The sequence below is a fragment of the Plutella xylostella genome, chromosome 27 (genome assembly GCF_932276165.1).
Source record: "Plutella xylostella chromosome 27, ilPluXylo3.1, whole genome shotgun sequence".
Classification (NCBI taxonomy): domain Eukaryota; kingdom Metazoa; phylum Arthropoda; class Insecta; order Lepidoptera; family Plutellidae; genus Plutella; species Plutella xylostella.
In genome coordinates this window covers 6306025-6332765 of record NC_064007.1, presented here as the reverse complement: position 1 = coordinate 6332765, position 26741 = coordinate 6306025, and the positions used below count along the sequence as shown (strand labels likewise).

General features: G+C 40.5%; 2 protein-coding genes and 1 long non-coding RNA gene across 4 annotated transcripts; 2 read left to right on the top strand and 1 right to left on the bottom strand.

Annotated features, from left to right (window-relative positions):
• The first annotated feature begins 53 nt into the window (after positions 1–53).
• On the top strand, positions 54–26050 carry LOC105392565 (trypsin, alkaline B). The gene is made up of 7 exons (XM_048631101.1): positions 54–137; positions 22336–22469; positions 23166–23254; positions 24702–25002; positions 25179–25323; positions 25540–25691; positions 25925–26050. Exons 1-7 carry the CDS (start codon positions 89–91, stop codon positions 26048–26050), a joined length of 996 nt encoding a protein of 331 aa, XP_048487058.1. The 5' UTR covers positions 54–88.
• On the top strand, positions 7885–26381 carry LOC105392868 (trypsin, alkaline B-like). Its single transcript, XM_048631013.1, has 7 exons — positions 7885–8043; positions 16528–16616; positions 17661–17952; positions 18135–18279; positions 19130–19284; positions 21723–21851; positions 26055–26381. The coding sequence occupies exons 1-6, from the start codon at positions 7900–7902 to the stop codon at positions 21846–21848; spliced, it is 951 nt and encodes a 316-aa protein (XP_048486970.1). The 5' UTR covers positions 7885–7899; the 3' UTR covers positions 21849–21851; positions 26055–26381.
• On the bottom strand, positions 8756–10214 carry LOC125490759. 2 transcript variants are annotated; one of them, XR_007267889.1, is made up of 3 exons: positions 9783–10214; positions 9599–9663; positions 8756–9353 (listed from the first exon to the last, which is right to left on the bottom strand). It is a non-coding gene; the product is annotated as an uncharacterized LOC125490759 (long non-coding RNA). The 2 variants fall into 2 exon arrangements; XR_007267890.1 differs by having other exon boundaries at positions 9599–10214.
• Positions 26382–26741: the final 360 nt, after the last annotated feature.

Below are 26741 nucleotides of genomic sequence, written 5' to 3'. Positions count from 1 at the left end.
AAAAGCTGCATTGATAAAATTGCGATGGCCATGGCTTGGCCATCCCAATTTTAACTTACTTTTGAGACAGGAAATAAACAGGAAAGTGATGGTTTTCAGTATGAAGTTACTAATTATGACTGTGCTATTTTACTATGGTAAGCTTTATTATTTGTTCCGTAATCGATATCCGGAATCCATAATTGAGTCAACACCGTTTCCGTTTGTCCAAGTTCAGCGCCTTCCGGTTCCTTTCGTAGAGTGCGCCTCGGCCAACTTCGGGTGTTTTCGGAAGAAGTCGGCTCGCGCGGAGTGGTAGGGCACGTTAGCGTCGGGCACACAATTTTTACCTCATTATAGCGTCGTTTTCCGTGCGTTCACAAGTTCCAAGCAAGCGCTGCTAAAATTATTTTTATAAAAATTAAATTCAAATAAAACTACCCACTTTAAAAAATTAATTTGTGAAAAAGTGAAAGTGAAGTTTTTAAAACTGCTGGTTCCCTTCGTCATGGAATCGGGATCTAACCATGAGGCCCAGGAGGGTTCCGCTCATCTCGCATAATCTTTATTAACCAAAACTCATTTCGCATAACTCGTATGGTCTAAACTTTTTTGGCCGAACCATCACTTTGCCAAGACTTATGTGGCATAAGGCTCGTTTCGTCTAAAACTCTTTAGGCACAATCTTTAAACACCTAAGTTTCGTTTGCTCAAATTTATGTTCGTCTATACCTATGTATAATCTTGTTTCTCGTAATGATATCTTAATAAATAATATATTAAGTACGTAGTACTACACAAAACCCTATTACCAGCGGTGCTCACGACAGCCGAGCGCCACTCACCCGACACTATACCGAAGATATTCCGGACGTCAGTCTAGACGAGATTAGTATAGCTCCCAAACAGCTAAAAAACAACAAAGCTCCGGGAGATGATGGAATAACGACAGAACTTCTGAAAGCCGGCGGTAGACCGATTTTAATAGCACTTCGGAGGCTGTTTAATTCCGTCATACTCGAAGGCACAAGCCCGGAGGCATGGAGCAGAAGTGTAGTGACTTTGTTCTTCAAGAAAGGCAACAAAGCCCTATTGAAGAATTATAGACCCATTGCACTTCTGAGCCATGTGTACAAGCTGTTTTCGAGAGTTATTACGAATCGTCTCGAGCAAAGACTCGACGACTTCCAGCCACCCGAACAAGCCGGGTTCCGAAAAGGCTATAGTACCATAGATCATATACACACGCTTCGGCAGGTTATACAGAAGACCGAGGAGTATAATCTACCTTTATGTCTAGCGTTTGTGGACTATGAGAAAGCCTTTGATTCTATTGAGCTCTGGGCGATGCTTCAATCCCTTCAGCGGTGCCATATAGACTATCGCTATATCGAGGTGTTGAGATGTATGTACAATGCTGCCACAATGTCAGTTCGATTACACGAACATAGCACAAAACCGATCCAGTTGCAAAGGGGCGTGAGACAGGGAGATGTTATTTCTCCGAAACTGTTCACCTGTGCACTGGAAGATGTTTTTAAGCTTGTAGAGTGGAAAAGACTGGGCATTAACGTCAATGGCGAATATATCTCTCATCTACGATTTGCTGATGACATAGTTATTATGGCGGAAACGCTGGAGGAGTTAGGCGAAATGCTCACAGACCTCAATGATGCCTCTAAACAAGTTGGGCTGAAAATGAACATGGACAAGACAAAGGTCATGTCGAACGAACATGTTTCATCATCGCCCGTAACTGTAGGAGGTGTCACCATCGAAGTTGTCGATCAGTATCCCTACCTAGGACAAGTGATCCAATTAGGTTAATCCAACTTCGATAAAGAGGTAGCTCGTAGAATCCAACTCGGATGGGCAGCGTTCGGGAAATTACGACACATCTTCACTGAAAACATACCTCAGTGTCTGAAAACAAACGTTTTCAATCAGTGCGTGTTGCCAGTGATGACTTACGGAGCCGAGACGTGGTGCTTCACCAAAGGGCTTATCCACAAGCTCAGAGTTGCTCAACGTGCTATGGAAAGGGCTATGTTAGGCGTGTCCCTGCGAGATAGGATTCGTAATGAAGAAATCCGCAGGAGAACTAAAGTTACCGACATAGCCAAAAGGATTAGCACGCTGAAGTGGCAATGGGCTGGCCACGTAGCCCGCAGAGCCGACGACCGCTGGAGTAGAAAGGTTCTGGAGTGGAGACCCCGTGTCGGCAAACGGCGTGTCGGTCGCCCCCCAACCCGTTGGTCTGATGATCTGCGGAAGGTAGCGGGAAGCCGCTGGATGCAGATGGCGGGTGACCGTTTGGGGTGGCGATCGTTAGGAGAGGCCTATGTCCAACAGTGGACTACAGAAGGCTGAGAGAGAAGTACGTAGTAAAAGTACAAATTGTGGTATTTTTCTCCTACATCCCGAAAATCACGATATTGTATGATCAAAAAATCGAAAGTTTACGACCAATATAATTATTACAAACCCAATGAGATCGAAACCTAAAAATAGGTGCGACGACGAGCCAAGCGAGGAGGAGCGTGTTAGGTGCACATGTTCATCAAAACCAAAGCGGAGCGCAGCGAAGCGGAGCGGAGCGTTTTCCAAACAGCGGAAACAATACAAGGCACCAGTTTGCGCTATGTAGGGAGACGCTCCGTCAAAGTTAAAGCCAAACGAATATTATTACTTTGTATAAACCTATGCCATAGCATTATTAGGCTATTCAAGATTTGGCCATACCATTATTAGGCTAAACAATGTTATGCGAAATAACTTTTTACTAAACGGGATTTATGCCATACGATTTTCGGCGTAACGAGACTTTGACCAAACGTTACTATGCAATACGAGATTAGGCAAATAAATCTTATGCCAAAAAAGGTAGAACCGGCCCAGGATGATGCTGTATCGCGAAAGCGAGCTATCGAAGAATCAAGTTCGAGCAGTTCGTCATCGGTGGATACAGACGATGAAGAAGATGCTGCCTCAGCCGGGGAGCCGAGGGCCGAAAAATATGCCCGTAAGTCAAAACGAGCTCGCCAAGTAAGTGATCCACAATTTGAATTTTTGTCGCAACAAGTCGCATTTTTGACCAATTTAATAACCAAGTCACATGCATCGGGATCGCTTCACGGTGCCAGCAATAATATTAACGAAACAATACAAAACGAGGTTTCAAACAACGCAACTCCAAACAATAATACAGCATTAACTTTGATGCCACCAAATACTGAAGAGAAAGACCAAAATCTATTGGAATTATCAGATCTTAGTACCGTGGTCAAAGATCCGATTTATCCTCCATCTAATGACGTTCATTTGAAAAAACTGTCAGAACTACAAAGATTCAATACAAAAGACTGGAACGGTATACGATTTGCTGAAGTACAAAAGAAATATGTGACTACCCCCGGTTTCGTTGAAGTAGGAATAAATGATGAATTGAAGCGTTTTGAATCACAATCCAGCGAAGAAAATAGACTATATCTACTTGAGCGCTCTTTTGCTGCCATGACCAATGCCCTTCTGACACAGAAGGACGAGTTGTGCAAATCCTTGCAAGAATTAATTAATTGGGCAGGTAATAAAGAAACGGTGCTTAATCCTCACTCACTTTTTCAAAAAGTTGAGGAGCTATTTAGTAAACAATCCGCGTACATGAAGGTTAGTGACGATATTTTGCGAATGACCTGTGGCCGACGAGCTGATTCTATTCAGGCCCGTAGAGAGTTGCTGCTAAAGCATATTTCAGATGAATACCACCGTGAGGCACTGAGGAAAATTCCACCAAGTTCTGAATTACTTTTTGAAGGTGAGTCAATTAATTCATATATTCAAAAAATTGGGGGCGGCGAGAAACTATCACCTTTGGCTTCAGCTGCCACAACTAGACGAACGCCACAAAGCGGATACAGTCACCAATATAGAAAAAACGATGATTTTTTAAAACCCTCAACAAGTAAGCAACCAAATGATAAATCATTTCGAAACAATCCTTACAAAAAAGACAAGACTAACAAGAGTAGACCATCAGCAAACAACAAACCAGCTCAGAAAGGTCGCCACTCCTTCAAAGGTAAGAAGCCTCGATCTAACTCACCATCAAGAGACAGAAGCCGTCGCGCATGACTCGCAACAGTTTCGGGGTGGCTGTCTTCGGCAATATCGTCATGTCTGGGAGCAAATGGGAGCACCGAAGGAAATACTACAACTTCTGGAAGGTATTCGGATCCCATTTGTGTTAAAGCCACCTCTGATTTATCCCAGCAAACAAGCGCTGAACTGCTTCAAAACACGGGTAAGCAACCAAATGTCTCAACAAATAGGAAAGATGATGGCCGAGCAAATCCTGGAGGAAGCAGAGATATCACCAAGCTACCTGTCAACCTTCTTCCTTGTTCCAAAACCAGACGGATCATATCTCCCAATATTCAATTTGAGATCCCTGAACCAGTTCATCAAAACAAAGCAGTTCCAGCTGTTCAGTCACTTCCGAGTACCCAGCTTCTTACAGAAGCAAGATTGGATGGTAAAACTAGATCTCAGTCATGCGTATTTTCATCTGAGCATATCTCCAGATCACCGTCGCTTCCTAAGGATGAGCTACGAAGGAAAACTACTGCAAATGACGTGCCTACCCTTTGGCCTATCGTCAGCACCCAGGACATTCGCATCGGTAACGAACTGGATGGCCGAATACCTACGATCTCACGACATCAGGTGCGTAGTATACCTGGACGATTTTCTCCTAGTAGATCAGAATCGGCAGCGACTCATCGACCACGCCACATTCACCACCAATATGATGCAGAAACTTGGGTGGATAATCAACTTCGACAAATCTGTTCTGACTCCGACTCATCGACTGGAGTTCCTGGGCATAACGTGGGACACCGAGCTCAACACCAAGTCGTTGTCAGAGCCGAAGTGCATAACGCTCCGCAATGTACTTCGGCAACAGATGTCAAAAGGCAGTTGGTCCCTCAAACAGGCCCAGTCCCTACTGGGGAGACTCAACTTTGCCACGTTCGTGATTCGAAGAGGAAGGCTACACTGTCGTTCAATTCAATACCACAGTCGACAGCTGGCCAGAATGCCACCCCATCATCAGGTAATAATTCCAGAACAGGTCCAAACCGAACTGAGATGGTGGTCGGCTGCTCTTTCGGGGACAATGCCAATTCACAACGACCCGATCACTCACCTGCTCACAACGGATGCCTCCGACGTCGGGTGGGGCGCTCAGCTGGGCGAATCGATGATGACAGGTCAGTGGACGATACCTCAACAGAACTGGCATGTCAATCTCAAAGAGCTATATGCTGTTCACGCAGCAATACAGGAGCAAAGCCATCTACTAAGAAACGCTCATATACTCGTTCAGACAGACAACCGCACAGTGGTCGCCTACATCAACAAGGAAGGTGGGACCAAATCCAAGAAGCTTCTGAGGTTAACAGAACAGTTACTAACCCTACTAGATCAACTGAACATTTGCCTCACAGCCCAGTACTTCCCGGGCAGATACAACGCAGAAATAGATGCTCTGTCTCGTCAGAAACCAGCTCCGGAGTGGCACCTCACGGACGAAGCCACAGCAATAATCTTTCGCAAATGGGGAGTCCCGGAAGTAGACGTTTTTGCCTCGGAGACGGCTCACGTAGTGGAGAAGTATGTGTCGAGAGACCCACAGGACATGGCGGCTCTATTTCACAATGCATTTTGTCGCCAGTGGAATTTCCGCCTAGCTTGGATATTTCCCCCACCAAATTTGATTCCGCAAGTACTAAACCATTTGAACACAGCTCACGGACGTTACATAATAATAGCACCGAGATGGATAAAGGCATTTTGGATGGCGGACCTCAAGCGACGAGCCCTCGAACTTCCACTGAAAATCAGAAATCTGCCACAAGTACTGATAGACACGCGGACCGGTGTGCACCCACCACAAATTCAGGACATTCACCTAGAGGCTTGGCTGATTTTGGGTGGTCAGAGATGATGAATGATTGGACCGAGCAAGAGAAATCATTATTAATGTCAAGTTGGCGTTCATCTACACTTAAAACTTACACACCCATATGGAGAAAATGGAAGATCTGGTGTTCGTCAAATTCTATAAATTTCAAACATCCTACACCCGCAAATGTAGCACGATACTTAGCTTATTTACATAACGTTGAGGGCTTAGCATACCGTACTATATTAGTATACAAGTCTGTTATTGCTACTTTTACCAATATTGATTGTAACGTCGACCTTTCAAATAACTTTTTTATAAAACATGTTCTTAAAGCTATTTCGGTTTCAAAGGAAAAGACAGTCAAACCGCCAATATGGAATCCAAAGTTATTGTTACAGTACCTAACTAATCATACACCAGATGAAACTAATCTTTACCAAGTCTCTAGACGGGCTGCGATCCTGTTGCTGCTTTCATCTGGTAGGAGAGTGCATGACCTAACACTGCTGCAGGTAAGCCCTGAATCTTTTATTGATGAAGGAGACTCAATCACACTATGGCCATCCTTTGGCTCAAAGACAGACAATGCTAGACACCGACAGTCTGGTTGGAAGCTACTTGAAAATGCCGACAAAAACTTGTGCTGCTTATACTGGCTCCGACGATTGATCCAGGTCTCAAGTGATCTTCGAAAACCAAGTAAGTTGACCAATTTGTTCATCACTGTTAGAGGTGAGTGTAAACCAGCTTCAAGAACTATAATCGGAGGCTGGGTAAAGTCTGCACTTCGAGATGCAGGTATAGAGGTACCACCTGGCTCAGTACGATCTGCAGTGGCTTCTTTAAATTGGATCGAAAATTTTACAATAGACCAGATTTTTGCCACTGGAAACTGGAAACAAGAGCATACCTTTAGAAAATTTTACCAAAAACAGTTAGAACAATGTACAAATCATTCCAATACCAGCGTTTCTTTATCCAATTACTTTAATGCAGTCAATCATTCGTAAATAATTGTATATAATAATGTTAATGATTATCTGATTATCTATGGTTAAGATTATTATTATAATAATTGTTCCTAAGAACGTGTGTTGATTATAACAATAATAAATACATTTAAAACAGTGATAAAGTATTTACTTAATTCTAAATATTTACAAGAACACATTATAGCGTCTCTATACCGAAAGTACCAGGAGATATCAAACACATCACTCAATTATGGATTCCGGATATCGATTACGGAACAAATAATAGAGAGTTTTAACAAACAATAAAACTTACCTATTATTTTTCCTGAGATATCCGGAATCCAGGTAATTCCTACCTGGTACATCATTGAGTTTTATAATGAGGTAAAAATTGTGTGCCCGACGCGGACGCTAACGTGCCCTACCACTCCGCGCGAGCCGACTTCTTCCGAAAACACCCGAAGTTGGCCGAGGCGCACTCTACGAAGGGAACCGGAAGGCGCTGAACTTGGACAAACGGAAACGGTGTTGACTCAATTATGGATTCCGGATATCTCAGGAAAAATAATAGGTAAGTTTTATTGTTTGTTACAACTCTCTATTTTTTACGGTACCTAGTTAAGTATGGTAAAGTAAAATTGGGTAGATATCTCTATCTTTATGTGTCTTTGTGGTACTTTATACTTAGCCCCCTTCATTTTTTAATATTTCTATAGGCAGGTATACAATTAATCAAAAACTATGTAAAAAGTAGAAGAATCGCTATTTCTTTATTACGAGTACCTATAGGGTACAGTCAACAGTCAACCCCTAGTAAAAGAGTGAGATTTTTTTCTTCAACGTTATATATATGTATACTGTATTACCTTACCTGCATTAAGAATGCCAATTTTAACCTTATAATTACGATCCATACATTTTATGCGATCAGGAAGTTCTCATAAAAAATATGGACTACGTATAGGTTAGTATATAATTATGTTTTCAGGGTGCTGTGAGGACACGGTGACTGTGAGGGAGCCCCCCGCGCGCCCCGGGCCCCCCGCCAACAGGATCGTCAGGGGACACCCCACCACCGTCAAGACATACCCTTACATGGCGTATTTAAGTTCATTTTATACGGTATTGCTTCTTTACCAGACTCACCGACATAGTATGCAGTAGTAGAGTAGCTTAGTTTGGAGCTGTCGACGACGCGATCAATGAAAAAGTTAAATTTCATAATACCGACACCAAACAGGGACGTGATGTGACTGTGACCGTAGGTACACAGTTGAACGGGTAGGGTCAGTGCGTCTCAGTATGTCCGACAAATACTTCTCAAATATTTTTTTTCTAAAAATTAAAATGATAAAGGTATTCAATATCCATAATCAAGTTATTTGTTTGGAGTTCTGATGTAAGTTATCAGATCATTTCAAAATTATGTGACATTACTTACTTATGATTTTGATTATTAATAATTAAGTAGAAACATAAGCTTTTAGGGATTTAAACTTTTACTGTATATTTGTTTTTAAAAAAACCAGTTTTGTGTGTTTTCAATTAAAAAAATAATTAATTAGAAGCTAGCGCTGGCGCTCTGTTTACCATAGTAGTTGTAGCGGCCTAATTTGCGTATTGAATTTGTCCTATATTTCTGGTGTTTAAAATAAGGAACAACCGCTTTGGAATACTGATATACCTAACGTATATTGATTAAATAAGTCAGTTACAATGTACAATATTCGAGGAATTGGGGTAGGGAACAATTCAACCAATTGTAAGCCTATTTTCCACTGTGTAGTGGGTAGTGAAATTACAATGAGGTGGAAAATAAAAATATCAGAATGTGGTACAGTTATTAATATTTATTTATCAAAACCCTGCCTCACACAATATTTTATAACTCAAATAGGTCCAAAATGAGACCAGGGATTAAGTCCTTATAATTGTCTGGTTGAAGTATACAAGGTATTGCAAGGAAATTACATTAAAGTGGGGAAACCAAAGGTTCTACCCCTGTGTTTCACGCCACAGGGATAGAAAGATGGTATTAACCCCAGAGAAACTTCTATATTACTTCAATGGGATAGCAGTTTAACGTTAAGGCCCCGTAACCGAAGGACGTTGATAGCCTAGCGCCTACAAAAGGTTCAAAGTGCAATTTAGATACTACTGCCCGTCTAACGGGGCTCCCTACGAAGTAAAAAATAAAATAAAATAAAGGTTTTAACCCGCTAGAGTCCACCCGGGTTCTGCCTTTGCAATCCTACATTCAGCAGCGGCGTTAGAAGGCTGATGCCGCTGAAGATTAATAGAAATCCTAAGGAAATTCCTCAGTATCCGCTCAACGAACATACAACGGCCAACCTGGACTGTCGGACGGGGCCAGGACAGGAGCTCCGGACGGCTCGTGGCTCGCTGACGGCTCTGGTCACCAACGACACCTTCTGGAATCGCGAGAAACAGCCTTGGGTCAAGGATGGGTCGGTAAGGACAGCGAAGGCCTAGCTAACATGTCTCAAGTGACGTGTCTTGAATGGCCCCTGGGTATTTCTAACCTAAAACCTACGGTCAATCACTAATCAAACGATTATGGGAATGTTAGATCTCGTCTCAAAGGCGGTAGCTTTGCTGTTTAAACGTGACACTTGCAAAATAACCTAATCGACACGTGGAAGGTCATGGCGCTTACCTTGGGGTTGGGTCAGGTGACACGCGTCGGGCAATCGCACGCTTCACCGGGCAGGATTGAAATTGCTGTAAAAGAAATACGCGGGGTTAGACGTTGCTACGTGTAGAAATAAAGACAAGGCAGATGGCTTTCGAAATCCAAAGTCATCGGAAATCGAATAACAACGAAATGCTAGTTTACTCACTCGGCAATTCAGGTTAGGTACACATGGTGTGATGCTGCGTGGGTGTCTGTGGTACGTATCTGGTAACAGGAAATATGAAGCAAGGAACTTGGTACCAATACGGCCTGCGCCACGCGGGCGGGAAGAAAAATCTAACCACACATTTACTCCAGACGTTCTGACAGAGAATGGTTTGCCTCCTTGCCAGTTCCGAAAAAAGCCGTCACCGGGGATGTCAGCTCATCGTCACAAAACTACTCTGTGGCTAGTCAGCACGATCATTGTTCTGAGCGTCATGTCGCCACTGACCACTGTCCGATGACGATCTAGCACGAGTTTTCTCAAAGGACCACAGACAACAACTGAAAATCTATCCTGTGTGTCGAATTTGACAGCTGATACTTGACAAGACTAACAAAGTAAACAAACAGAATGTAAACAATAAACGAAATGTTAAGTAACAAAAATAATGGTGTTACACAATCACAGTGATAATGCTTCACGCCATCTACATCCAATCAGGTGGCAGTATTAGCGCGGCGTCAAGTTAGCGCTCTGACGCGCGCTAGTAATGCTTTCTGTTTGACGTAGCATTAAGTTATTTTAAATGATGATGGGCACCATTATATGGAAGCTGGGACCAGCACCAATAGAAATGAGTGATACGTCGTTGAAAAGGTATTTTTTTGCAGAATATGAATAACGGAAGCGCTAGTCTTGATTTACTGTCCAATTAGAATAATCGTACCTTGAAAGTTTTTATATTTTATTTCTGTAATTTTAGTGTTTTTGTTAGTTTTTCACATTCATTTTTAATTTCTATAACAAAATGATCATATTTCATATAATATTATATTTGTTTATTATCTCAGTAAATAAAACCAGTTGAAAGTAATTTCTCCAATTTCAATAATACGTGTTTACGTGTATTACGCCCTAACTGTCATCAGGAGAGAGAGTGCAATGCCATAGAAAAATACTTCCTTCCGACGAATATATTTCAAAATGGACAACTGATACGGATTTGTCGTCATAATACTTTTTTGCTCACTTGAAAAGAGCTATCCAACGATGTATGTCTCATCTTTATTGGACATGGGTCCCAAAACGCCCATTGTCATTTCCGGTAAGTTATACATAGCCCTCATTATAACGTACTTTAGAGCGGTGGTGGTGTAATGGATACAATGGATAAGGCCTCGACCTCTCAATCAAGAGGCCGTGGGTTCAAATCCTGGCCTGTACCAATGAATTCTTTCAATTAAGGAGTTAAAGTATAATAATACCACGTGCTCTTACGGTGATGGACAACATCGTGAGGAAACCTGCACATCTAGATTCTAGATGTGTTCAGTAAGGATCCTAGCAGGGTATTCTTCAATTAAAGTGGACTGTATTCTTCAAGTAGCGGTTTATTTAAAGAGCAAATAACGAAGATGCGGATTGACGTATGTTTCACTGTGTGTAGTTTAGCGAGTAATGGCGGCGGAGGGTGACCCCCGCCACCCGGCGCGCCGCGCCGGCGCAGGCCCCTCGCCCGCGCATGCGCAGACAAGATGTGTATCCTAAGTGCATTGTACAGTGAAGGTCAAGAACTCCTGACACCCCTATATAGCTATAACTACAACCCTCCCACTTAGGCGCCACCTATATAAAATAACCTTGAACTACATAAACCTTGTTTCGTTACTAAGACTTCTGTGTGTGTGTTAAAAGATGGCGCTAAATATCGACCTTTATTAATTTAAGCGCCATCTTAAATCAAATATTGGAACTAGCTTCATAAAGTTCATGCCAGAATGTTAAAACCTGTGTTGTTCACTTTTAACTATTGCAAGCCAGCTCAGTGTGATACGAAGAGATTGCATTTTTCAACAGTTTAACTACTTGACGGTGTGGTCTAATCGTTAAGGTATTCGGCTCTCAATATGGAGGTCCAGAGTTCAAATCTCTGGAAGGAGTGACTTTTAAAATTTATTTTTATGTTTTTCTTTGTTAATCATTATAGATAGGTTATTTTAGACTATCTTTATCAATATGAACAGGAAATAAAATAAAAACATAATGTATAAGAAAAAAAAAAGCTTTATTTCACTAAACAAGTATTATTAGTCTGTATGCTGAATAATTATGAACAAAAGTATACAAATTCAAAAATTGTAGAATTACAACAAAGAGAACCAACATGTTACTAAATTTCACAATTTACATCTCTTGTTGTTCTACAATTAAATTATAAATAAGCAACAATTTTATTACTAATTACTTATAAATATGTAATCAATTATCTTAACAGTATGAAAAATTATCTTACTAGTTACTAAATAAATTTTACTCATACTTAAACTGGGGACCCGTTAAATACCTACTAAACGTATACATACGTACGTAACATAGTTATAATGTTCCATTTCTTCAATGCGAGTTGTGCTGTTATCGTGTAGAAGATATTTCTCACGCAATGCAAACAGCAACCATAACATCATCTTTAAAATTCTCAAATTGATTCTTGTCATGCGTTTAGCTATTTTATAACAGTTCTTCAGGGCCCATTATAGGACATCCATCTTCGGTAACCTTTTAAAACAATAATTTGATCATGCTTTAATGAATATAATAATTGTGACATTATTACTATAGTGTAAAAAGTATATTATGATAATCTATAAGTAAAATAAATGAAAACCAATAATACTTATATAAAGTGGACGTAGTTACGCAGAAAGGACTCAACCCACACAAACCTAGTTCTGAGATATAGACGTTTTAAGTTCTAATCGGTATTCTTCAGCAATGAAAAGCATCTTATATGTGGAAATTATCTTAAATTATTCATATTTATTGTTATTTTACTATTGCAAATCATGGTGTAGCTGTAACGAATATTTATTGAGTTATTAATGAAAATATGCACTTGGATCCTTTCTCCTAAATTGCTTTTTCTATGCAAGCAGGGAAATTCAACGTTTCGCAGAAAGGATCCAACCAAATATTTATTTTTATAAAATATTTTTTTTAATAACAATATGGTTTTTAAAGTAAAATATTTATAATGTAGACACAAGACATTATTATTTTACACAAAATAAAAATTATATATCAAAAGTAAACCTATTATTAAATATTTTATATTGAAATGTAATCGGAAACAACATTTCACATCTATATAAAAATCTAACCGAAACTGTATTCTCAAGCGCAAAACTCTGGATCAACTTAACCGATTTTGATATTTTTTTTACAAAATAGAAGCCTACGTTTTTAGTGAGTATCTACGACCCGTTTGTATCCCATAATTTTCAGGATAAAGCATTTTGACGGAAAGCAAACCTCATAGAAAAAAGTTGGGCATGAATAAAATTCTAACCGGAAATGTGTTCCCAAGCGCAAAACTCTGGATCAACTTAACCGATTTTGATATTTTTTTTTACAAAAGAGAATACGTTTTTAGTGAGTATCTACGACCCGTTTGTATCCCATAATTTTCAGGATAAAGCATTTTGACGGAAAGCAAACCTCATAGAAAAAAGTTGGGCATGAATAAAATTCTAACCGGAAATGTGTTCCCAAGAGCAAAACTCTGGATCAACTTAACCGATTTTGATATATTTTTTTACGAAATGGAAGCCCACTTTTTTTGTAAGTGTCTACGACCCGTATTTATCCCATAATTTTCAGGATAAAGCAATATAAGCAAACCTCAAAGGATAAACTTGGACATAAATAAAATTCTCTTTTACTCTAACTTCACTTCATCATCCTCGGTATATTGCAACTATCCTCCTTTTTATGCCTCCGACTTTATCACTTCGACTTTACTTTGGGGTTGGATATTAAAATTTATGTCAAGATGCAGAATAATTATAAATCTGATAATCATTAACCATCATCACGACCCGTCACATCTCCACTGCCGGGGCATGGGTCTCCTTCCAATGAAGGAAGGGGTTAGGCCTAGTCCACTACTCTGTCCCAGTGTGGGTTAGTGGACCCCAACACAAGCAAGCTTGTGCTGACAGAGTTGACGGGTAATTGGGCAACCCGACTGTCAGACGTTTTCAAGCCGCCCGAAGGTCTCTGACTAGGCTTAACGACTGCTATCGATTTTATTATAATCATAATGATTACGATTATGCTTCTTGACATACATCTAGATCTGGATATACAAGATGCTCCTGGTTTATTGAATCTGCATCCAACTCCTCAGATGCAGACTGGTTTAGATCTTTATAAACTTCGGCAATGTGGTCATACCATCTTACAAGTCGGTCTTCCATAGTAACAAGGAGATATCCTGGGGTTTGTTGCAAAGTTTATTTGATTCTTTCTATAGATCCTTCATGGCAGCCGCTGTTTGTTTTCTCCAAGATATAGAATCAGACTAACAGCATGGGTCCTTTTTTTAAATTACGTTTGATATTTTGTTCACAAAGAAAATACTCGTACGCAACTCGTGCTTCTTTAGTCTAGTTCGATGTTAAGTCTTCCTTGGACAGTTGATCATATGCCATGTTCCTTTAGACATCCATTCTTTATTTAAGTGTTCCTTGTGCCTTATTATTTCTTCGAAAATTTTAAAACATGTCTTTAATGCCAGTTATCTTTGATTGAGGCGCGTCGCACACACTTAGTAGGTTGATGGTATTTGTTGTGGATCTGGATACTAAGTTATCTTCTGACTTCTGGGTCCTGCAGCTTATTTACAGCGACATCTTTGGCAGATCTTGTGGCCTGCTTCTGAGCTCCCGCTATCGTCAAGCAGATTTTTTCAACGACTAAGTGGTGATCACTCTTGACTTTAGCAACCCTTCTTAAGTATTTCTAACATCTAGAAGTGAATGTCTTCATTTTCGAATAATCAAAATGTGGTCGATTTGGTTCCCGGTCCGACAGTCGTGTGAGAACCAATTCACCTTGTGACATTCCTTTGGAGTTACCACCACCGAAAATTAGCCATTAACAATCCTTAGGCATCGTCGCTTGCTTATCAAATCGGGCGTAACTTGTATGAATCTGATAGATGTTTGAGAGTCGAGCGACGCTGCTTATGGATTGTTAATTGCTAATGTGACTTGCCCACACTAACATACGGTGCCGATACATGGACGATGACCAACGAAACTGTGCACCGAATCAGAGTTCCACAAAGAGCTATAGAGCGAGCCATGTTAAGTATTTCACTTAGACGTATTCCCAACGTGGTGATCCGTCAAAAGAGGAAAGTGTTCAATGTCGGTATGCGGGTCGCCGAACTGAAATGGGAGTGGCAGGACACTTGGCTCGTGGGGGGAAGGAAGGTGGAAAAATGCAATGACAGAATAGTGGCCAATAGACGGAACAAAAACAGTTTGAATCCTTTCTGCCATATAAAATTTGAACTGTTTTATTAAAAACTTTTATTCTATGAAACAACTCAGACAGTTTGAGTCCTTTCTGCTCTATACAAATTGACTTCTTTCAATCAATAAGTATTTCGCTAAAACGACTCAAGACGGTTTGAGTCCTTTCTGCTAAATACAAATTGTCTTTTTTCAATGAATAAGTATTTCTCTAAAACGACTCAGACGGGTTGAGTCCTTTCTGCTAAATACAAATTGTCTTTTTTTAATGAATACGTATTTCTCTAAAACGACTCAGAGCGTTTGAGTCTTTTATGCAAAACTAAATTTTTCATGGTTTCATAGGAAATGCGTTTCTGTAAAAGGACTCAAACAGTTTGAGTCCTTTATGTGAAACAAAAAAATGTGTGTTTCATACAATGTGGGTTGGTCCCCCACATCAAAAAAGTATGTTGTAGTTGGTTTTTTACTGTGTTTGTTTTCTTGACAGGTAGACCCTACATTAAATAGCATGTTCTAGTATATAACTCAATTTTGACCAAGTTGTGGATTGAGGCCTTTCTGCGTAACTACGTCCAAGTAACCAATAAAATTATAAAGAGAAAATACGAACCCAATGTTGTCCTGGCACTTAACTCAATTAACAATGACCTTGTTAATAAATTCGTTTGTCATCGTTACAAATTAATAATGTTGATAACAAATTAATAGTGTGAATTATACGTAAATATAAATCAGATGGAATTAACAAAACCCATCTCAATGCAACAAAACATTCTCTTCAAGTCTACAATTTCAATTGAGAAATAAATTCAAAATACCCTCTGCGCTTATAATATTTCATATTGTAAACAATTATCACTAGTTACATAGACTATACTTTTGCTAATGAACAGCAACATATTCACTATTTTGCAAACTAGTTTAACAAGCTTCGTGGCGTAGTGGGCAAATGATTGGTTTGCGGATAATTGCGACGCGGGTTCGATCCCAGATGAAAAACAAAAAGAATTTAAATTTTGTATTTCATAATATTATTGTTCTATGAATTCGTTAGTTTGTGTAAATGATGGATATTATCTAAATGATGGATATAAATAGGAGAATAGTAAAATAGTTCTATATCTGTCTATAGAGACGAGCACTACCGCAACATACGTCACACCGACAAATTGGCTTTGCGTAGTTAGAATTTCTATTTGAAATGCAGGGGGTCAGGTTTATCTGCACCTGACTGTACTTATCCCAAAACGGCGATATGGTTCGCAATCGCATCCTATCACGGGAGTAAAAAAATGTGCTGCGAAAAGTGGGTGGCTCGCTTGTGAGCCATCTCTGACTACCCCTTCGGGGATTACAGTCGTGAGTGCATATGTATTATGTATGTATATGTATGTATGTAACGTACTTTATCGCTGTATTTGCAGATGCGTGGTCAGAAGCGGCTGCTGGGTAACTTTGGGGGCGTGATACTCACACAGCACCACGTGCTCACCGCTGCGCACTGCTTAATTGTGTAATAAATTCTTAATTTTTGTATATACTTAGTTACGATTTAGCGGTCAGCTATATTTCCCTGTCATTAATTTACATGCTGCCTCCAAGAGCTTCGCTATTATTTTATATAATATTAGCACCGCCAGTGGATAAAAAATAGTAACTTCCGTTTGAAAGCGTTTATTCCAAAAACTGCCAAGGCAACCCCCTCGTCATGCTAATTCTTATTTTTAGAACGGCCATCGTTAGCGATTTTTAGATTAACTTCTAGATTCCAAGCACAAGGGATTAGCCGCAATAGCGACTATAACTATTATAACTAGTGTTACAAATATAACTCCGAACCTCAGAATAATAACAGGAAGCAATCGTATTTACACCGCGACGACGTACTCTGTGGTCGGCAGATAAGCCATGGCGGGAAACGTCAAAAAGGAGATGTCAATGTCATTGTCAAGGAAGGAGGGAGTTGATTTGAATATGGAGTCGTGATCTTGTATTTTCTGATTTAATTTGTTTGTTATCGATATAAATCCTCATGTTTTCAAGTTGTATTAATGATTTATGGTAAAACAAACCTATTTCACAAATGAGTTTACTTTTTGTGTCACCTTTTCCTTCTGGTTTTAACACTAGGATTATTTCCTTTATGGTGGAGGCTTACTTACTGTACGTAATTCTCCGCTCGCTGGCGTCGTGGACGCGGTCTAAAGGACGTTGTCCCGGCTCTAAGGCTGTTACTCCACCACCGCCGTTACCGGGACGTGATGACGTCGCCAATTTTGTGATATCATTTCACATGGCCATGAAGTGTACGAGCGCCGTCATCCTTTACGTCGTTCTCGCTGACGGAGCGTCACGGATGGTGACGGCTGTGGTGGACAAACGGCCTAAGGCACCGTGTAGCGCATATACATATATTTACTATAATATAAAATATCAAATTAGTCAATCCAAAAGAGAAGCAATGTGAATTGTGTTACAGGCGTGAACCCTTTGCCACTGCAGTATCAAGTCATACAGTGAATGATCTAGGTACACCATACCTATAAAATCTTTCCAGAAAAATCAATGACACTACAGCTGCTACTGGCACTAGCATCTTGAGGGCATATGAAGTTGTCATTCGCGTCGGATCCACCTACAATGACCGCGGAGGCTCAGAGCATGTGACGTCCAAGATCGTGGTTCACGAGAGCTATACCTTCCCTTATAACGACGTGGCAGTGTTGGTGCTGTCGGACAGTATAAGCAACTACCGGAGCAGCTCGGTGCAGCCAGCCGCCATCCCCCCGGGGGGGTATGTGGTCCCGGACAACGCGTCTGTGGTAGCTGTCGGGTGGGGAATGACTGATGTGAGTATCAAACACTTCACCTTGTGGATTTTATCGGCATTTATGTGTAGGTATTTAATGACCTAATTTCTTATTTGATAATAAACGGATATATATATATACCCCATGTTTGGCATGATGCAGCAATGAGCCCCTGAGTCATTTCTGTCGGCTTCCTATACCACTACTGTAATACCCCGTAGATAAACTGCAACAAGTCATTCCCCCTCGGGCTGCGGCACGTGGGGCTGCGCACGGTGGACCGAGACACCTGCGCCGCGCGGTGGGGGCGGGAGGTCCCAGAACTCGTCGACTCCATGCTCTGCGCGGGGCTGCTTGGTGTTGGAGGTAAGCTCGTATATCCGACTCGTCGACAGGCTGAACCGACTTATGCAGATGATTGACGAGTATTATCGAGTGCGTTTGATGAAAAACCGACCCGCTTCGATGTCATAGGATTCATGAGTGTTTGTGAGAAAGTATGACTGTATATATATACAGGGTGATTGGAAAGTCGATGTATTCCTTTAAATGGGTTGTAGACGAAGGCGTTTCCAGTCAATTGAACCCCATATTGCATTATCCGAAAGTCAACCATTTCTGAGTTATTTAAGTTTTAAATTTTTTAAAGATTTTTTCCGAAATTTATGTTTAAAAGCAAAATATTTCAAAACTAACGATTTTTTTAATACTTTTTTTTATTGTTTTGCATTGGTGACACCTTCAACGTCAACAAATTATAATCATTGATCTCCCAATATTTAACTTAATTTAGACACAGTGCTTCAAAATAGATGAAACATTAAGAAAATGTTACGAAAGATGAAAACAAAAAAGCTAATTTAAAAAAGAATTTTATCTAACAATTTTTCAGGCACTACAGCTTAAAAACATAATCAATTTATAAGCTTTAAAATTACATATTCCAATCTAAAATCGATTAAGGTATCACCAAGATATAGCCAAAACAACCGCATAGGCGGACAAATTTCAGTAGGGAAACGAACAAGATTTTGTTTAAATTTTAAGGTAAAATGTCTTATAACTGTTGACTTTCGGACAATGCATTATGGGGTTCAATCGACTGGAAATGCCTTCGACTACAACCCATTTAAAGGAATACCGACCCATATAATCGACTTACCAATCACCCTGTATATCATACCTAGCTCGGCTAACAATTAGAGTTTGTCCCCAGGAGCCGGGGCTTGCATGGGTGACTCAGGTGGTCCTTTGGTGTACAACGGGGTGGTGGTTGGGGTGACCTCATTTGGGTTTGCCTCATGCGGCGATTCCTTCTACCCTCATGTATCTACGCGTGTCTCTAGCTACACCGACTGGATCAACAACACTGTAAGTAGTATAATGAAATATAGAAATAGAATAGAACCTTGGGCCGGTGCCTTGCTGTACTGCTCCCTTGCACCCCACGGCTGAGAATGCCCCCCCTTAAATAGTTTCTTCTCTTAACATTTCTTTATGACGAATAAGACCTCAGTATGGTGAGCACTTTTCAGTCAACACTGAAAAGTGCCTCAAGACTTTTTGACTCAGCGAGGCTAAACGACCCTAATACTCGTGAAATCTTTGAAAAGGAAATTACCGCCAGAGATGTACTGCTGCATAACGAACAACTTGACGTAGAGCAAAATTGGAACGCGGTCAAAAGTGCGTTTACTGAAGTCAGTGAAGCGGTGTTAGGCTTTCAAAATAACAAAATCAAGCCATGGATGTCTGCCAATACGTGGAACCTTGTGAAAGAGCGGAAAGAAATACATTCTTCTTTAATTCAGTTGTCAAATACTGCGCCTGAATATAAGACTCTCCAGGCAAAATACGCTGTTCTCCGGAAAAAATTAAAGCGCAGTGTTAGGAACGACAAAAGGAGAGTGGTACTAAGTCTGGCTTCACAAGCGGAAGCTGCTGCCGTCGCAAAAAACATGGGTGCTGTTTACAACACCACAAAAGTACTAGTAGGTCAATTTAAAGGCAATAAGAACACTGCAAAGCCTATCAAAAACGAAAACGGCGATCTTCTTACTACAGTGGAACAACAACTCCAAAGATGGCATGAACATTTTCAAAACATCTTAGAGGTTGAAGTTGTGGCAGTAGCCGAAGACAATGAAAGCCCTTATAGACAGCAAATGAGTGACATCTGTACGGATCCGCCAAGTTTTCATGAAATAAAAAAAGCCGTTGATACTCTTAAAAACCGTAAATCGCCAGGTGCAGACAAAATAACAGCCGAGATGCTCAAAGTAGACAGTGCAAGAACAGCAAATATGCTATACCCGCTTTTTAAACAAATCTGGATCACAGAACACTTCCCTGAAGAATGGAAAGAAGGGTTGTTAGTTAAAGTTCCCAAAAAAGGCGATAAAAGCAACTGCAATAACTGGAGAGGCATCACCTTGCTCTCTATAGTGTCTAAAGTTATGACAAGGGTTATACTTACACGACTATCTGCATCTGTAGACAAAACACTCAGAGAACATCAAGCTGGTTTCCGGAAAAGTAGATCATGTGTAGACCACATTAATGCTCTGCGTATAATCATAGAGCAATGCTCCGAATGGCAGAGTGACCTTTACCTTCTTTTTGTGGACTTCGAAAAGGCATTCGACACGGTCAGATGGTCTGCACTATGGAAAGCACTTGAGAGAAAAGGCATACCTATGAAGATCATCAACCTCATTCGTGCGCTGTATGACAACAGCTCATGTAGAGTTCTACATAGCGGGAAATTATCTGACCCCATAAAACTGCGTGCTGGAGTGAGACAGGGATGCCTTCTTTCGCCTACCCTCTTCATCATATTGCTAGACGAAGTTTTGCGCAAAGCAACAGAGAGTCAGAAGGGTATCAAGTGGGGAAGTGATCAGTTGAAGGATCTTGACTACGCTGATGATATTTGCTTATTAGCAACAACTCTGCAAGATCTCACATGCACCGCTAATGCAGTTCAGGATGAAGCGCAAAAAACAGGCTTAAGAGTAAATGCACAAAAAACTGTAGCGATGAGGGTGGTGACCCCGAACCGTGAACAAATTAAAATCGGGGATAAACAGGTGGTAGATGTGCCCAATTTCTGCTATCTGGGAAGTGTTCTCACACCTACTGGCGGAACAGATGACGATGTGGATGGCAGGATTAAAAAGGCAAAAGGCGCATTTGCCCAGCTGACACCGATATGGCGGTCAAACATCATATCACGAGACCTCAAGCTCCGTATATTTGTCAGCAATGTCAAATCAGTCCTGCTGTATGGTTGCGAGACGTGGAAAGTGACCAAATCAATCTCCACTAAGTTACAAGTTTGCGTCAATAAACATCTGCGGCAAATTCTGCGAGTGTTCTGGCCTGACACAATATCCAATGAAGATCTCTGGAAGGAAACGCGACAGGAACCCATAAATAAAGAGATTCTCAGAAGAAAGTGGAGTTGGATTGGACACTGCCTTAGAAGACCAGAGGGGAATATCGCCAAAATGGCGTTAGATTGGAATCCGCCGCAGGGCAGACGGCGCAAAGGGCGACCTGCAACAACTTGGAGGCGATCCATTCTCAGCGACCTCAATGCCGTCGGAATCTCCTGGGACGAAGCCAAAGAAAGAGCCCAGGACAGGAACGTCTGGAGAAGAACTGTGGAGGCCCTATGCTCCTCGTGGAGTTAGAGGAATTAATGATGATGATGATGATGGTGAGCAAATTTGATGAAATTAGGTAGGTACTTAAGTACAGTAGGAAGATGATACCCTCGATTTACATTATAATTTTAAACTTTCCAGGTAAGTCAATACCAGGTTGTGGCTGTGCACAAGAACAGTCACAACACCGCCGTGGCAGCTGACGTCACCAGTCTGATGCTACTCGCCTTCGCAACGTCAATTTGGATATTGTTTTCCGAAATCTGATTATTTTTTTAAGTAAGATGATAGTTTTAGCTTGGCCATCGCAATTTTTACTTACTTTTTGACAAGTAATAAACAAGAAAGTTATGGTTTTCAGTATGAAGTTACTAATTATGACTGTGCTATTTTACTATGGTAAGCTTTATTATTTACGGTAGTTAAGTATGGTAGAGTACAATAAGGTAAATATCTACATAATATCTATGTGTATATGTGGTACTTTATACGAAGCATCTTCAATTTTCTAAGGCAAAAGAATGTTACTTAATCAATGTCTATTTAAAGAGTAGAAGAATTGCTTTTTCTTTGAAGTACCAGTAAAAGAGTGAGATTTTTTTTCAACATTATAAGTATGTATTGTCTATCTTACCTGCCTTAAGAATATCAATTTTATCCTTATGCGATCCATACATTTTATGCGATAATTTCTCATAAAAATATGGACTACGTGTAGGTAGGTATATAATTATGGTTATAATTATGTTTTCAGGGAGCTGTGAGGACAAGGTGACTGTGAGGGAGCCCCCCGCGCTCCCCGCACCCCCCGCCAACAGGATCGTCGGGGGACAACCCACCACCGTCAGGAGATACCCTTACATGGCGTATTTCCGATCATTTTATACGGTACTGCTGCTTTACCAGACCCACCGACATATTTATGGAAGCTGTCAACGCGAGCAATGAAAAGTTTAAATTTTCATAATACCGACACCAAACAGGGAAGTGTTGTTGATGTGACTGTGACCGTAGGTACACAGTTGTACGGGTAGGGTCAGTGCGTCTCAGTATGTCCGAGAAATACTTCTCAAATGTTCTAGAAATTCAAATGATGAAGGTATTTAATATCTATAATGAAAGTTATTTGTTGGGAGTTCTGATGTAAGTTATCAGATCATTTCAAAATTATGTGACATTACTTACTAATGATTTGATTAAGTATAACTAATTAAGTAGATATACGTCAGTTTTCAGGGATTTAAACTTCCACGGAATAATAATAAAAAACATGTTTTATTTTATTTCGTTGTACAAATATTACAAAACACAACTCTGGTTAAATTAGGAGGTACATAGGTCCTAAAAATTAAAATTATGAAGTTACCTTTCTTTTTGTCAAACCAGGACGCGTTACAAGCGCGCGTCATACGCAACTGGCTGGCGCTCTGTTTACCATAGTAGTACAACACATCTTGGCGTCATAGTGCTAGTAATGCTTTCTGTTTGACGTAGGTAGCCTTATTTTATTTTAAGGTTATTTTAAATTTGCGGTGAGTTATTATATAGCCCTCATTGTAACGTACTTTATCACTGTATTTGCAGGTGCGTGGTCAGAAGCTGCTGGGGGGTTTCTGTGGGGGCGTGATACTCACACAGCACCACGTGCTCACCGCTGCGCACTGCTTATTTCAGTAATAAATTCCTAAATGTTGTAAGAACTTAGTTACGATTTAGCGGTAGGCCATTCTCCAAATTATCATGAACGTCTCACTATATTTCCCTTTCATTAATTTACAAGCTGCCCCCAATAGCTTCGCTGCGGCGTGTTTTGAAACTATACAAGGCCAGAACGCAGAGGTTGGGACTGCTCGCGTATATTTTCAAATTAAAATGAAGCCATGATTTACTTCAAAGTATACAAGGCCATTACGCACTAATCGCGTATATTTTTAAGTAAGTTGGGCCAAAATTATGGCTTGAAAATATATTGCAGCAGTTACCACTGCGTACTAATCGTGTATATTTTCAAGTGCCAAGCGGCAATGCGAGCACTTGAAACTATACGTGATTAGTTACCAGGTAGTTATTTTGAATTGTTGCTCTCTCTTTCTTTCATGCGAAATAGTAATAAGTCTATTGCTTTCTAAACATTGCATCATCATTCCGCACTTAGCATTGTTTTCATAACGTGTTTTTTGTTTACATCGTACAGTTAAAAAGTTAATTGATTTAAATGAAATTGTAGAACTGTTGTAAATAGTAAAAATGATCTCAGAAGAGGGTGCAGATCAATTCATAAAAAAGACAATTACGGTGAATTCAAAACTTGATGAAAACTATGTCTGTTATAGGTCTATAGGATAATACCTACTACACTCACGAGCAATGAATAAGTCCAAGTAGCAAAAAGTCAACACCAAACCAAATGACCCCAATTTTTTAAAACATTTAATTTAGAATTTGATCAAAGTTTACGTTTTTAGTTAGTTATAATAATATTTTGATGGGCTATTAAATGTACCTACTTTAATATTGCCGACGGCGTCATTAAGCTTGTCTTTTCCGTTCAGGAGCTACCGTCACTGGAGCTTTTTCATTGCTCTTGAGTGTATAGATCTATTAAATACCGTTATTGTCTTTTATGAATTGTTCTACACCCTCTTCTGAGATCATTTTTACTATTTACAACAGTTCTACAGTTTAAAATTAACATTTTAACTGTACGATGTAAACAAAAAAAACGTTACGAAAACAATGCCAAGTGCGGAATGATGATGCAATGTTTAGAAACAAAAAGACTTATTAATATTTCGCATGAAAGAAAGAGAAAGCAACAATTCAAAAGGGCTACCTGGTAACTAATCACGTATAGTTTCAAGTGCTCGCATTGCCGCTTGCCACTTGAAAATATACACGATTAGTACGCAGTGGTAACTGCTGCAATATATTTTCAAGCCATAATTTTGGCCCAACTTACTTGAAAATGTATACTTTGAAGTAAATCATGGCTTCATTTTAATTTGAAAATATACGCGAGCAGTCCCAACCTCTGCGTTCTGGCCTTGTATAGTTTCAAAACACGCATCAAAGTCATACAGTGAATGATCTAGGTACACCATACCTAAAAAATCTTTCCAGAAAAATCAATGACACTAAATCTGTTACTGGCACTACTATCTTGAGGGCATCTGAAGTTGTCATTCGCGTCGGATCCACCTACAATGACCGCGGAGGCTCAGAGCATGCGACGTCCAAGACCGTGGTCCACGAGGACTACAAATATTCGAAGAGTAAAGACAACGACGTGGCAGTGTTGGTGCTGTCGGACAGTATAAGCAACTACCGGAGCAGCTCGGTGCAGCCAGCCGTCATCCCCCCGGGGGGGTATGTGGACCCGGACAACGCGTCTGTGGTAGCTGTCGGGTGGGGACGAACTGATGTGAGTATCATACACTTCACCTTGCGGATTTTATCAGCATTTATATGTAGGTAAGTAATTACCTAATTTCTTATTTGATAATAAACGGATATATACCCCATGTTTGGCATGCTGCCGCAATGAGCCCCTTAATCATTTATGTCGGCTTCCTATACCACTACTGCAATACTCCGTAGATGAACTGCAGCAAGTCACTTCCCCTCGGCCTGCGGCACGTGGGGCTGCGCACGGTGGACCGAGACACCTGCGCCGCACGGTGGAGGCAGCTGGTCCCAGAACTCCCCGACTCCATGCTCTGCGCGGGGCTGCTTGGTGTTGGAGGTACCTACGTTCGCATATTCGACTGAAGTTGAGGTGCTGGACCGACTTATGCAGACGATTGACGAGTTTTATCGAGTGCGTTTGAGGTTTCATGAAAAACCGACCCGCTTCGAAGTCACAGGATTGTGAGAAAGTTTGTGTCCACACATGTCGGGTGTTTTTCAGACTCGTCAAGTCGTCATAGTTCCGCTAACAATAAGAGTTTGTCCCTTACAGGAGCCGGTGTTTGTCATGGTGACTCCGGTGGTCCCCTGGTGTACAACGGGGTGGTGGTGGGGGTGACCTCATTTGCGATGAGATGCGACGATTCCTTCTACCCTCATGTGTTCATGCGCGTCTCTAGCTACACCGACTGGATCAACAACACTGTAGGTAGTTTAATGAAATGTTGAAATAGAATAGAACCTTGGGCCGGTGCCTCGCTGTACTGCTCCCTTGCACCCCACGGCTGAGAATGCCCCCCCTTAAATAGTTTCTTCTCTTAACATTTCTTTATGACGAACAAGACCTCAGTATGGTGAGCAAATTTGATGAAATTAGGTAGGTAAGTACAGTAGGAAGATGATACCCTCGATTTACATTATAATTTTAAACTTTCCAGGTAAGTCAAAACCAGGTTGTGGTTGTGCACAAGAACAGTCACAACACCGCCGTGGCAGCTGACGGCACCAGTCTGATGCTACTCGCCTTCGCGACGTCAATTTGGATATTGTTTTCCGAAATCTGATTATTTTTTTAAGTAAGATGATAGTTTAAGTGTTAAAAAGAGGATGGGCGTTTTGGGACCTACGTCCAATAAAGATGAGTCACACATCGTTGGATAGCTCTTTTCAAGTTAGCAAAAAAATATTTTGACGTCAAATCCGTATTTATAAGTTGTCCATTTTGAAATAAATTCGTCGGAAGCAAGTATTTTTCATAGACATTGCACTCTCTCTCCTGATGACAGTTAGGGCGTAATACACGTGAACACGTATTTTTAAAATGGGAGATATTACTTTCAACAAGTTTTGTTTACTGATATCATAAAATATAATAATATTAAAATGAATGATGATCATCCTTACTGTCTGTCTGTCTGTCTGTCTGTCTGTCTATCTGTCTGTTACTCTTTCACGCCAAAACTACTGAACGGATTTGAATGAAATTTGAAAAAATACAAACGTTCTAGACCCTGGGAAAGAACAAAGGCTACTTTTTATCCCGGAATTCCCACGGGAAAACTTTTTAAGGCGAAGCGAAGCGCGCGGGAACAGCTAGTTTGTTATAAAAATTAAAAATGAATGTCAAAAAATAACAAAATCATACAAAAACATCAAAATTACAGAAATAAAATATAAACACTTTCAAGGTATAATTATTCTAATTGGACAGTAAATCAGAAGTCGCTTCTCTTATTCATATTCTGCAAAAAAAAA

What these genes read in the sequence shown, in the direction of transcription:
- LOC105392565 (XM_048631101.1), top strand. Translation starts at nt 89, where the DNA reads ATGGTTTTCAGTATGAAGTTACTAATTATGACTGTGCTATTTTACTAT. An exon ending in GCTGCGCACTGCTTATTTCA is followed by an intron (nt 23,255 to 24,701) that starts GTAATAAATTCC and finishes AAATCTTTCCAG; the next exon opens with AAAAATCAATGACACTAAAT. An exon ending in TCGGGTGGGGACGAACTGAT is followed by an intron (nt 25,003 to 25,178) that starts GTGAGTATCATA and finishes AATACTCCGTAG; the next exon opens with ATGAACTGCAGCAAGTCACT.
- LOC105392868 (XM_048631013.1), top strand. Translation starts at nt 7,900, where the DNA reads ATGTTTTCAGGGTGCTGTGAGGACACGGTGACTGTGAGGGAGCCCCCC. An exon ending in ATTTAAGTTCATTTTATACG is followed by an intron (nt 8,044 to 16,527) that starts GTATTGCTTCTT and finishes CTGTATTTGCAG; the next exon opens with ATGCGTGGTCAGAAGCGGCT. An exon ending in GCTGCGCACTGCTTAATTGT is followed by an intron (nt 16,617 to 17,660) that starts GTAATAAATTCT and finishes AAATCTTTCCAG; the next exon opens with AAAAATCAATGACACTACAG.